The sequence below is a fragment of the Notamacropus eugenii genome, chromosome 1 (genome assembly GCF_028372415.1).
Source record: "Notamacropus eugenii isolate mMacEug1 chromosome 1, mMacEug1.pri_v2, whole genome shotgun sequence".
In the NCBI taxonomy this organism is placed as follows: domain Eukaryota; kingdom Metazoa; phylum Chordata; class Mammalia; order Diprotodontia; family Macropodidae; genus Notamacropus; species Notamacropus eugenii.
Window position 1 is genome coordinate 671649088 of NC_092872.1, and position 12170 is coordinate 671661257.

Genomic DNA, 12170 nt, shown 5'->3' on the forward strand with positions numbered 1-12170 from the left:
GTATCATCTTGCTGTGCTGAATTGTATTGAGCCTGCAGTCCAAAAAAACCCCAAGATGTTTTTTGGATGACTTGTTACCTAGCTATGCCTCTACTATCTTTCCCTGGTGAAGGTAATTTTTTGAGACCAAGTGTTAGACTTTACATATATCCCTACTATATTTTAACTTACTAATAACTGAATGTACAATGTAAATTGTGCTATTTTCCTCTTTTTCACTCTCTAATACATTTTCTGTTAGGTATATCCTTGACATATTGATTAGTCTTTAATCAGTTCATCTGGTTGGGTTACAAGGATTAATTCTAGCTTTTTCCCTAGCTAAGATATGTTGGATGTGACTCTGGCATTATGGGACAGCAATAGTGTCTACCTTGTCATCTGCAAAATCAGTACTGGGATACTCCAATGGATCTGTGGTCTTGTCGATATGGATAGTCTCACCAACAATGCACAGTATAACCTATACAGGACTCAATTCTGAGCAACTCTTGTCCATATCCACTCAGAAATCTGTCCTCACAAGATATCCACATAGTGTGACGGGCTTTTCCTCGCATTACCTTGACATTATCTAGATACCATACAAGGTTATCTACTAGTTATCTCTAGTTCTTGCAACCTGTATAGCCCATCTTTTTTGTTTTTTCTGGCCTTACATTCCTCTAATGACTTTCTTTACCCTATTTTTTCTCTTCATTTAGAATGTGTGAAAGTTGTCAAAGAGAGAGGAAAACAGTTCAGAGAGAGAAGAAAAGGACCCATTTTTATGAAAATATTTATAACAGCTCTTTTTGTGGTGGCAAAGAATTGAGGGATACCCATCAACTGGAGAATGACTGACTGAATAAGTTATGATAAATGAATGAGATGCAATATGACTGTGCTGTAAGAAACAAAGATGGTTTCAGAGAAACTTGGGAAAATTCATATGAACTGGGTACAAAGTGAAGTGAGCAGAACCAGAGAACAATTTACATAATAATAGCAAAACTGTAAAGATAATCAAAGTTAAAAGATTTAATGACTCCAATTAACACAATGACCAACCACAATTATAAAGGATTCATGATGAAACACATTGCCCACTTCCAAATAGAGGACTGATAGAGTGCAGATTGAAGTTTCTTTTCTTTTCTTCCTTTTTCTTCCTTTTTTTGGGTAAAATGGATAATTCAGAAATTTGTTTTGCATATCTATACATATTTGCAACGGTCATTGGATTTGGGGCCTTCTAAATGGGTGAGAACAAGGAAGGGAAAAGAAAGGGAATTCAGAACTGAAAATAAAATTGAATAAAAAGACAGACTCTATAATAGCCTACTCACATCCTTCATGTGCCTCTTCAATGCCCTTAAATGATCATCATCTTCATTTCTTTGTACATTGTTGCATTTCTTGGCCTACAGCTCCATAAAACCATAGAAAGAATGATTCTTTATGGGTCTTTCATGGCTTTCAATGAAGCATTATTTCCCTCTCAATAGAGAGTTAGTTGGTCATAGGTATGAAATGAGATATGTGTTGTGAGACGTGGTCAATATACTGGTTTGTTTTACTTATTATACTTCTTTGATCTAAAGGATAATTAAAATGGTAGGGGGGGGGTATCATTAGAAGCGTCAACTATGTTTAAATGTAGAAGTGCATTGATTACTTGGGGATTTTAGGCCCCAAGGGAAGTAGGGAAATATTAACCTTTTGGATATGAACTATAGGTCCATAGAATGAGGTTTGCCTGATTCCCCCAAATAATCACCTCCTCCTTTACATTATGTGCTTGCTTTTTAAAAAAAAAAAATCAGTAAAATATTGATTGAATGAGAGCTTTTGCATCAGGAAAAAACTCATTAAAAGTCCTGTTACATTTCCCAAAAACAAATGCTCTCCTCTTCCTGTTCAATTCTGGACCCAGCTCATTGTTCAATTTCTCTGTATATCCAAGATATATATACGCCTAGACAAGCTTTCAGGTCTGTCCATCCAATTGCATATTAAAGTCTCTACAACAAGCATTCTCATGCACTCGATTTTTCCTTTGATGATAATCAAGCCAAATTCATTTGAGTGATTATAGATCTAATTTAGGAGGTTCTGCAATGTTCCAGGGCTTGATGCCAGCAGCACAATGTCATCAGCAGACAGAAGCATCTGAAGGATTTCACCATCTATAGGGAATCCCTCTTTGATTTGGGCTCCATTCTGGGCTTCCATGACAGTGGTGAACACCTTAGGTCATCATCTGTCTCCCTATTTTATGCCTCACTTCACAGAATAATCAATGTGTCATCGAACAAAGTTCTCTCTGTTGTTACATCTTTCAAGGACTCTTGTATGAGTTTTGACATTTATTTATGTGTCAAGACTAAGTATGGCTGTCCTGCACAGACTATTAATTTCATAGGGAATAAACAGCAAGGGAAACAAATAAATCATTAGCAGAATGAAGAGAAAATCTTGTGAACTCTTACAAATCTCTCTCCCTCCACCTCCTTATATGAAAATAACAGAGCTTTTAAAGGTTTGTGTATATTATCTTTTATAGGATATATATGTATCCTATATATCCTTTTATAGGCTATATATATATATATATATATATATAAATCTTTTATAGATTTATCTCATAATTACAAAATAGTTGTGAAACCACTAGTACTGTAAGTATCTGAGTAAAACATTCAAATACAAATAATTTACACAGTTGTAGATTTATCTATTCAGTATTTCAAGCTTTAATTTCTGATATTACATATACATCAGCAGGGCAAAAAACAGAACTCTGATTTTCCTTTAGCTTACCAGGAATGCTAAATGGCATCACATTTTGGTTTGCATAAATAAGATAGAGAGAGAGAGAGAGAGAGAGAGTGATTGTATGTAGATATATATATACTTATATACATATATGTAGCCTACATATATGTAGCCTACATATATGTATATATGTATATATATCTACATACAATCACTCTCTCTCTATATAAGTATGTCTACATATATGTATATAAGTATTGATAGTCTATACTTTTTATTCTAAATTAAATCTTAGAAAAGTTAAGAAAAATTAATTTCAACATTATTTCAATGATTCAATTTCCTCTCCAGATTTTTCCTTTTAAAATTCTTTAACCTTTTGTTCTTTGTAATATAGTAAAACATGCTATCACTGTTGTTTTGCCAAACATACATAATACATTCAGCAACCGAAAGAAGCATTATCGACATGGTATTTTCTTAACTGAATTTATCTCTAATTTTTCACCTGTCTGTACATTCATTTGATTGAAATTAAGGGGTTATTGGACTATGAACTGCCCAACAAGGACCAGTATTTTAACACTTCATAATTCATCTTCACCATTCATCTTTATTATTAAAAATTCCACTCCTGAAAGAAAGCCTTAATCAGCAACTTGCCCAGTATCCCCACACTTACTTTGGCCATATGACAATCTCCCTGAAAGAATGTAACCTGTATTCCCCAAACTCCTTTGCTATCTCATCTTACAAACTTTAAGTAAGATCCCCATTAAAGGCATTGCAATCTCAACAACAGACTCAAATCACAGAAGTGTTTGGAGACTCTGAGCTGCCAGTTTTACTCTAAGTCTTAGCAATTCAGGTTCAAATCATGAGCTACCTTCAAATTCACCACCAACCTATGCAAGGAGACTAGGAATAGGTACTGGAGAAACAATTCCTGGCTTTGGCTAATAAAAACCCAGTACTTAGTCAGTGCCTACAGCACCTGGAACCCTGAACAAAATCCACCAGCTATTGCTATAAAAAAGCAAATGCTTTTTTTTTTTCAAGAATTTGAACTGAATTACTAGAAATGATAATCCATTGCTCTCCAGGCTTTCGTTCAGTTTTGGGCAGGACATTTTAAAAGAGACACTGATAAGCTAAAATGTGTCCAGAGGGCGGCTGCTTGGATGGTAAGAGCTTTAGAAACCATACATCTTTGTTACTTCAATGATCTCATCAGTAGATATTGCAAGTCACCCATGCCTTCTCATCCTGTGTGGTTTGTCCACATTCTCACTACTAGAAGGAGAGTACAGACCAATCAGAAACCCTATCATATGGAAAATCATTAAAGAAACTGGGATTCTTTAGCCTGAGGGAGACCAAGGGGAAAGATATTTTCAAGTATTTGGAAGTATGTCACAAAGAAGAGAAAATAGATGTAGTCTACATTGCTCTAGATCAGGGGCTCTTACACACATTGTGTCATGGACCTCTGACAGTCTGAGGAAAACTCTGAAACTCTTCTCAAAAGAATTTTTTAAGGCATAAAATGAAATGTAGAAGATTACAAAGGAAATCAATTCTATTGGAATAAAAATGTCATTTTGTTCCCATCCAAATTTATAGACTCCCTGAAATCTATTCATGGACTCCTATCTCAGATTAAGGAGCTTTGTTTTCAAAAGCAAAATTAAAAATGACAAGGGATTAGATTCTAACTGTCCCCAACTGTTGCAGCTACTTTGGGAATTAGAGGCTCCCCAAAAGCAAATTTACCTGCTGAAAGCAAGAGATCTTTAGTGCAGGTATATCTGAACTGACATGAGTCTCCCTTGAAAGGAGAGCAATTAGGATAAATAATCAGGGATAGCCCTGGAAGAAGGGAAAGGAATGGAGAAGGCAGGTAAGGATGAGACCAAGAAGGGCACTGGGTCTGAGATGTTGTGATCTTCAGACCATGACAGATGGTACTATGGAAGCTGTCATTCTGACCTGGTACATCGAGGTCATGAAAACCTCGTGTGATTCTTCCTAGTTCTATGGGCAAGATGCCTCAGTACTTCAACCTCTATACCAGGGTATCACAGTAAGGTAGGCTGACATGACACCCTGGGACAATTTCACTTACAACTCGTGACCCACCTACCAGGGCAGTAATGAAACAGGTTCCCATGGCTTTTATAGGGAAGGTAAGGGTCTCACTTAGGCATGTCTATTTGTTTCCTATCATGGATGTCAAAGGCAGAGAGATGCTAAGGACTGATTGGTGAGGTCTGCTTTGAGCACAGCACAGGTCATGGAAATTTCCAGAATTGAGGTTTCCAGATAGAGATGTTTCCAGTGAAAGTCTTCTGGATCATAAGGAGGCAAAACCAAAAATGAATGAAAACAAGTAAAAAAATAACAATAGTGGTTTGTTTAGACTATCATATCAGCTCCATATAACAAAGAACTTTCAGACATCAAGAGTTGTCCAAAATCAAAACAGGTTGTCTTGTGAAATAGCGATTTTCTCATTACTGGAGTTATGAGAAGAGACTATATGCACCATCTGCTAGAGATGTTGGAAAAGGCATTTCTTCATCACTGAGTAGTGAATTGAACTAGAAGCCCCAAATTCTATCTAACTCTAAGATTCTACACATCTAGAAAGGAAGGAAACAAGCATTTATTAAAAGCCTCCTGAAAAAAATCAAATTGATATTGTCTGCATTTTTGTAATTGATTCTATTTTGTTATGAATTTTATTCTGTGTCACTGCCCACATTTTTGTAACTGTCTAAGTCATGTTTCATTTGTCTCAGAGTTAAGTTTGTTAATTCAGCTTTCTTGTAAATCATTCATTGTCTCTGAGTTAAGTATAGAAGTTTACTCATCACTATTCTATTCTTGCCTTAAGGAAATTTGTTGTTCTTGAAGGATGCAGGTGGGTGCCAGTGAGTCTGGTCTATTATCCAAGGTAGTCTGGTTCACGGTCACTAAACTGTCCTTATAGATGGACTCAAATAGTGAGCATTTCTTAGCAACAGGATGGTAGGAGGGGTTGTTCCTAGCCCCTCATTCCCAATTTCCAGCCAATCATATTGTTCCTCACACCTATGTTGCTACAAGCTTTGTAACAAATTATATTGTTTTCTCCATCCTGCTGACTTCTTTTTTTCTTTCTTTCTTGGATTCTCCTCCTATTGTCTGTAAAAATGATTTGCCTGCCCTTATTCTGGGTCTATTGGTTTGCTAGGGAGCTGAGAGACCCATTTGATTGGTAATATCTACCAATAAATTGAATGTTTTTGGAACTTTGTATCTCAGTTTACCTTAATTTCAGTCATAAATTCTCTGTGCCAAGCATTGTGCTAAACACTTTACAAATTTTTCTCATTTGATCTTCACAACAACCCTGGGAGGTAGGTGTCATTTTCATCCCTATTTTATAGATGAGGATAATGAGGCAAATAGAAGCTAAATGACTTGCCCAGAGTCACAAAGCTAGTAAGTGTTTGAGACTGGATTTGAACTCAGGTCTTCCTGACTCCAGATCCAGTGCTCCAACTGTAGCACTGCCTGGCTGTTTTTTCATTTCTGCTAATAAAAGTTCAGTACTTTCAGTAATTTACTGTTTTGGTCTATATAGTATATAAATATATAATGTATATTTTACTAATATGTATAGAGTATCTATATCATAGATAATATATAAATATAGAATATGAATATGTGTGTATATATACATGTATATAAATATATATACATATATGTTTAGAGAACATAGAAGACAACATATAATAAGCCTCTGGAAAGAGACCCAGGAATTACTAAATTCCACTTTCTTTTTTTAAAAAATTACATAAACTCTTTAGAATTTTGAGAAACTTGTTACTGCTTTCTTTCTGTATACTAGAAAGAATATATTTGCAAAGGTGTTCATATCCATTGCTTTCTTCTCATTAGCTTCCTGAGACTAATGTTCAACACAACGTCCCTTTGAAAGAGCTATCTGCTGAAGGCCTAGCTCATTTTCTGCATAGCTGTTTTGGAATGGGCCCAGGACTTCTTGCTTCACACAGAATCATCATTGACCCCAATATTTCTCCTGTCATGGATTGAAGATCATCACATGGGAGACTCTAACTATATTCTTTATTCTAATTCATTCCAAAACACAGGACATCTGAGATGTTTGAATTAATATCTACAATTTACTTGGAAGTCCAGTACTCTAATGCCAGTCTAGTATACTCTGCTAATCTTTGTCTTTAGAATGAGTCCAGATTCCCAGAAATTACCAAGACACATTCATATTGAGAGTTCATCATCGGAGTAGAATTTCAGCTCCTGAATAGACTTTCTAGCATTATTCTATGTTAGATTTCCCCAGATAAGTACTTTGGGATCTTTCTGTATGTGTGAAGTAGATGCATATCACCACCCACATTTAACCCAGCAAAATGGAAGGGGGATCTTAAGCTACTTGTCAATTTTCAAGAAATGTTAGGAGTAAAGGCAAGGAAAGAGTCTAAGAGTGCAGGTAACTAAACTAGTTCTTTAGCCATTATAGCAGTTTTTTTAAAAAAATATGACTCATTAAGGCATAGAAGATGAAAGTCTTATATATGATGAAGGCATATAAGGGGAATAGCAGATAGAAGGAAAGCAGTGGAGTTAGGAAGTCTTGCTTCTGGTGCATACTGTGTGTATAACCATAGTCAAGTCTTTTAATCTGTCATCTCAGGAAACAAATTAACACTGTATTTTACAAATAAGTTGCTAACCTATATGAGTAGAGGAAGTAGTTACAGGTGTGAGCTCCACACGCCACTGAAGTGACACGTCTACATTTTTCTCTCATGATTGATTTAAAAAAGGAAGGAAGGAATGAGGGAAGGAAAGAAGGAAGGAAAGGAAGGAAGGAAGGAAGGAAGGAAGGAAGGAAGGAAGGAAGGAAGGAAGGAAGGAAGGAAAGAAGGAAGGAAGGAAGAAAAAGAGAGAGAGAACTACATAGCATCCATTAATGTCAAATAGCAAAAATTAAAAGTGAAAATTTTTACCTCATATTAGTACAAAAGGCCTCTGCCTGAACAAAATACATTGAATCTACCATTATCATCATTGAATTTTAAAGCTAAAAGGTATTTTATCCATTATCTAGTTTAACCCCCTTTTCTAGAAGATGTAGCTAATCAAGGCCAGAGAGTTGAGTTGACTTATTCAAGGTCACACACTTGATGTACAGCAGAACTGAGCTGAGAAGATCATACCAGATTCTTTTCTTGCCCCCAAAGTTTCCATTCCTTTATCTTTGGTGGGGGTAAGGTGAAGGCAATTGGGGTTAAGTGACTTATCTAGGGTTACATGGCTAGTAAGTGCCTGAGACTGAATTTGGAGTCCGGAGGAACTGAGTTCATTCCTTTTTTGAATGCAGCTCAGGTCTGACAATATTATTCCACCAGTGACTCCCTCCCTATTATTTCTAGAATAAAATATAAATTCCTTGGATATATATTTATACACTCCATAATCAAATTCCAAACTACCTGTAAAGCTTTGTTGCATCGTCTTTATTCCCTTTTGCATGCTCTGTGTTCCAGGCAAACTAGACTAGTAGTTATCACTTGAACTCAATATTTTTCCTGCACATTTTACATGCTGCCCCAGTGTCTTGAATACAGTCCATCCTTGTCTCTGCCTCCCAGAATTATCTTGCTCTGAAGCTGTTGTCACTTTTTTTAAGGCTCTCCTTATCCTACCAGGTGTTAACGATCTCTTCCTCCTCAAATTGCCTTGAATTTATTTATCCGTATACATGCTGAACACCCCAACCCATGTAGTACATAACCTCCTTGGGGCCCAGAACTGTCTCAGTTTGGGCTTTGGCTCTCCAGCACTCAGCATAGACTTGTTACTTAGTGGGTACCACAAACCCCTTGGCATCCTCCTCTTCTACCACAATGGCTTCCATTGGAAGCTATCACAAAAATACAGTTATACAAGGCATCAAATGTTACTCCAGCAAGGGACCTTAGATTTGATCTAGTACAATTATCTCACTTTGCAGATAAAGAAGTTGAGACCCAGAGAGATTAAGTGATTTGACCACACTCACAGTAAGTTGGTGCCAGAGCCAAGACAATCCCTCCCATCTCTTTACCCCCCTCCCCATAGCACACAGAATTATTTAGATACCATCAATATAATAGAGCCTACATAATTTTGACTCAGAAAAACAGTCTAAATGTATCCAGCCATATCAAATGGATTCATATCTGAAAAACTCTGGGTGCTTTTGCTAGCATAAATGAACTGCTTCGTAAGACCATTGAGCTCTCCACCAGCAGAAGATGGATGACCAGCTGTCAGTGATATTAGTAGATGGAATTCCTGCTGGAAGTTGGATTAAATGAGCTGAGTTCCCTTCTAAAATTCTATGATCTATGTGCTAATCTAATTCAATTCTGCAAGGATCTATTCAGTACCTACTATGTGCAAACCTGGAGACATCAAAGGTGAAAACAACTCCCTCCCCCTGAAGAAGTTCACATTCTGCTGGTTGAATACAATATTCATACAAATAAGTCAATAGAAGACAATATGAAAGGAGAGAATGGCCAATAAGTGCCAACTGGCTTTGTGTCTGAATGAAGCACAATACTTTTTAAAGTCTATTGGTGGGGGGGAAGGGTATAACGATCCTGGAGATGTTCTATTTGGATCTGAACACTGGCCTGCCATTATTCAGATATTAATAAGGATATAACTTGGACACACGCACACACACACAGAGTCTGGAGCAGGATGGAGGGAGGGGAAGTATAAAGAAATGCAGCACTGTCATCTCTAGAGAAAGACTACACTGCTTAGCTTTTACAACTGCTTTGTCTCAATGATCTTCTACAGCTGAGTGGACAAATACTTCAAACTACCTTTTTTCATGTTCTCTGCTCTGATCAGAATGAATTATGCAGCCTCTTCATGAGATGAAATCATATCTGGATGCTAGTGAGAAGGGTAAAAAAAAGGTATACTTCCCAAAGGAGGTTATTGTCTCAGACCTTCATGAAAAGAGTTGGAGTCTTTCCATGCACCAGCAGATTTTGATGGCAGTATCCAGCTGAGTTAGCTCTGGGAAAGGGGAAGTTGACATGTTTGAGAAATGAGAAATGTGGCAACTTGCATCACTCTGAAGGCCAACACATTATTAACTTCTCCTTTCTCTCCAATTTCATTTCAAGCAATAACTGGATATAAATCTGTTCAGTTGTTTATAAGTTAGAGAAGGGGGCTGGAACATTAAAACCAACTGATTTCTGAGTGTTTTTATTCCCTTAATAGTGTACCAACAAGAAACAGGCTTTTTTATTTCTAAAAGCTCAAGAAAATGTTTCAATATTAAATGTGAGATTCTAAAAATACAGGGAACACACACCTACTGAAACAAACCGTTTACAGGAATGTGATTGCTGTGAAAACTTTTAAAGTACACTGACAGCTTCAGGCATCAAAGTAGGTGTTTCGAAGATTTTTAAATGAGTTTACTGCTACTATTTAAGTGAGTGGCCTCTACAAAAACAAAACAAAATTTAATACATCGGTGACATGTGATCAAAAGAGAAGCATGTTCTGAAGAGAGAGAATGTTTTACTATTCAAAGTACTGAAGTTCTACCTTGAAAGGGTTATGGCTGCTTCTCTATCTTTAGCTCACCCTGGTGTGCCTAGGCACTGCAGTTGGCGTGGTGATTCATCAGAAAGCCTTTGAAAAGTAGGTGTTAGTATCTGCCATATGGGCTGCTATAGCTTGCCTGCAACCAATAAATTACGGGCACTTTGGGTCTAAGCTGCAAATTCCTTGCATCTTGTACATTGGCAGCCCTAACCTCTGTTTCTTTTGTATTATAGCTCCCCATTAGCTTCTGCTGGCTGCAGTGAGTGCATCAGTTCGGTCAGAACCCAATACAGCACGCAGATCAAGAAAATGCCGGTTTGTCCCCTCCGGGGTTTGATCCACTTTTCATCCAAGAGAAAAGCTGTACTCTAAAAGCATTCGGAAGCAGAGTATAAGTTGTGGAAGAAGCCTAGTTGGAAGGGGCTGTTTGATGGTCACTAATGGAGCAGAGAGGTAGACAGACAAGGCGTACACATGCATACCAAGACAGACATGCACACAAAGACGGATAGGAAAGAGGAGGATGAAAAAGAAGGGACAGGCAGCAAAAGCAGAAACGAAAAAAAGACGATTTGGGAGGCAAAAGAAGAGAGGGATATGAGGGAAGAAAAAAGAGGGAAACAGGGAAGAAAGAAAAGGAGCGGAAGAGTGCAGAAGGGGAGGGAAAGAAACGAGAAAGGGGAGGACAGGTGGAAAGAATTCGAGGGAGGAAAGAGTGGGAGAAAGGGATGGTGAGGATGATCATGACTTAATGCCAAGCCAAGGCGAGCTGGGGCCGCATCCCGCCTGCCCACGCTTTGCCCCTGTCCAGACCCAGAGGTCCGACGCCGAGTGTGCGCGCGGTCGGGGGAGCTGTCCAAAGGGCCAGCAGCGAGCCTCGGGCTTCCCTCCTGCCCCTGGGGGGCAGAGAGAGCCCGGGCAGCCCCCTCCCCTTCGGCACTGCCCCCTCACCTTTGAGGATCAGGTTGTCGATGTCCCTATCGATGCCCAAGAAATAGCACTTCCTCCAGAGGCCAGAGTAGGTGGCGAAGAGCGGGCGGCCGCACTCGGACTCCAGCACGCCGAGCCCCAGCAGGGACCTCCAGTGCTCCAGCAGCAGCAGCTCGTCCTCGGGCCGCCCGGCTCCGCGGCTGCTGCCGCCGCTCTCCGCGCCACCGGGGCCGCCGGGGCCGCCTGCGCCTCCTCCTTCAGGGGCCGCAGGGCTGCGCCAGCCCGGGAGCAGCTTGCGGCCGTGCGGGGACGAGTCCCGCAGCGGCAGGTGGGACAGGGGCATGAGCCGGTTCTTCTGGTCCGGGGGGTCGGCGCCCGCGCGGCTCCGCTCGCAGCTCTCCTTGTGCCGCCGGGGGTCGGTCTCGTACCAGTGGTCGGTGAAGATGGCCGTGACAAGCAGCCCCAGAGAGCAGAGGCTCAGGCAGAGGCTGAGCGCCGTGATGAGCGCCCGCGGCTCCATCGCTCGCCTCGCCAGCCTGCCTGCCTCCCGTGCCTCGCCTCCACTCGCGTCCGCGGCGGGGCCGGGCCGGGGCCGACGGGCTGGGCTCCGGCGCCGCCGCTGCAGTTAGACACAATGCACTTTGCTTCCCTCTCGCCTCTCTCTCTCTCTCTCTCTCTCTCTCTCTCTCTCTCTCTCTCTCTCTCTCTCTCTCTCTCTCTCTCTCTCTCTCTCTCTCTCTCTCTCTCTCTGTCTCTCTCCCTCCCTCTTCTTCTCTCCCTCGTTCCCCACCCGCCCCCAATCTCGCTCCCACGGTCTCCCCTCCCTT

The 12170-nt window shown here is 40.0% G+C and overlaps 1 protein-coding gene across 1 annotated transcript in view; it reads right to left on the bottom strand.

Annotated features, from left to right (window-relative positions):
* The window catches only part of TMEM178A (transmembrane protein 178A), a 76625-nt gene extending 64657 nt beyond the window's left edge, over positions 1–11968 (bottom strand). Inside the window, exon 1 of the mRNA XM_072635803.1 lies at positions 11365–11968. Coding sequence (XP_072491904.1) covers positions 11365–11863 — 499 coding nt within the window. The 5' untranslated portion in view covers positions 11864–11968. The remainder of the gene's footprint in view (positions 1–11364) is intronic.
* Positions 11969–12170: the final 202 nt, after the last annotated feature.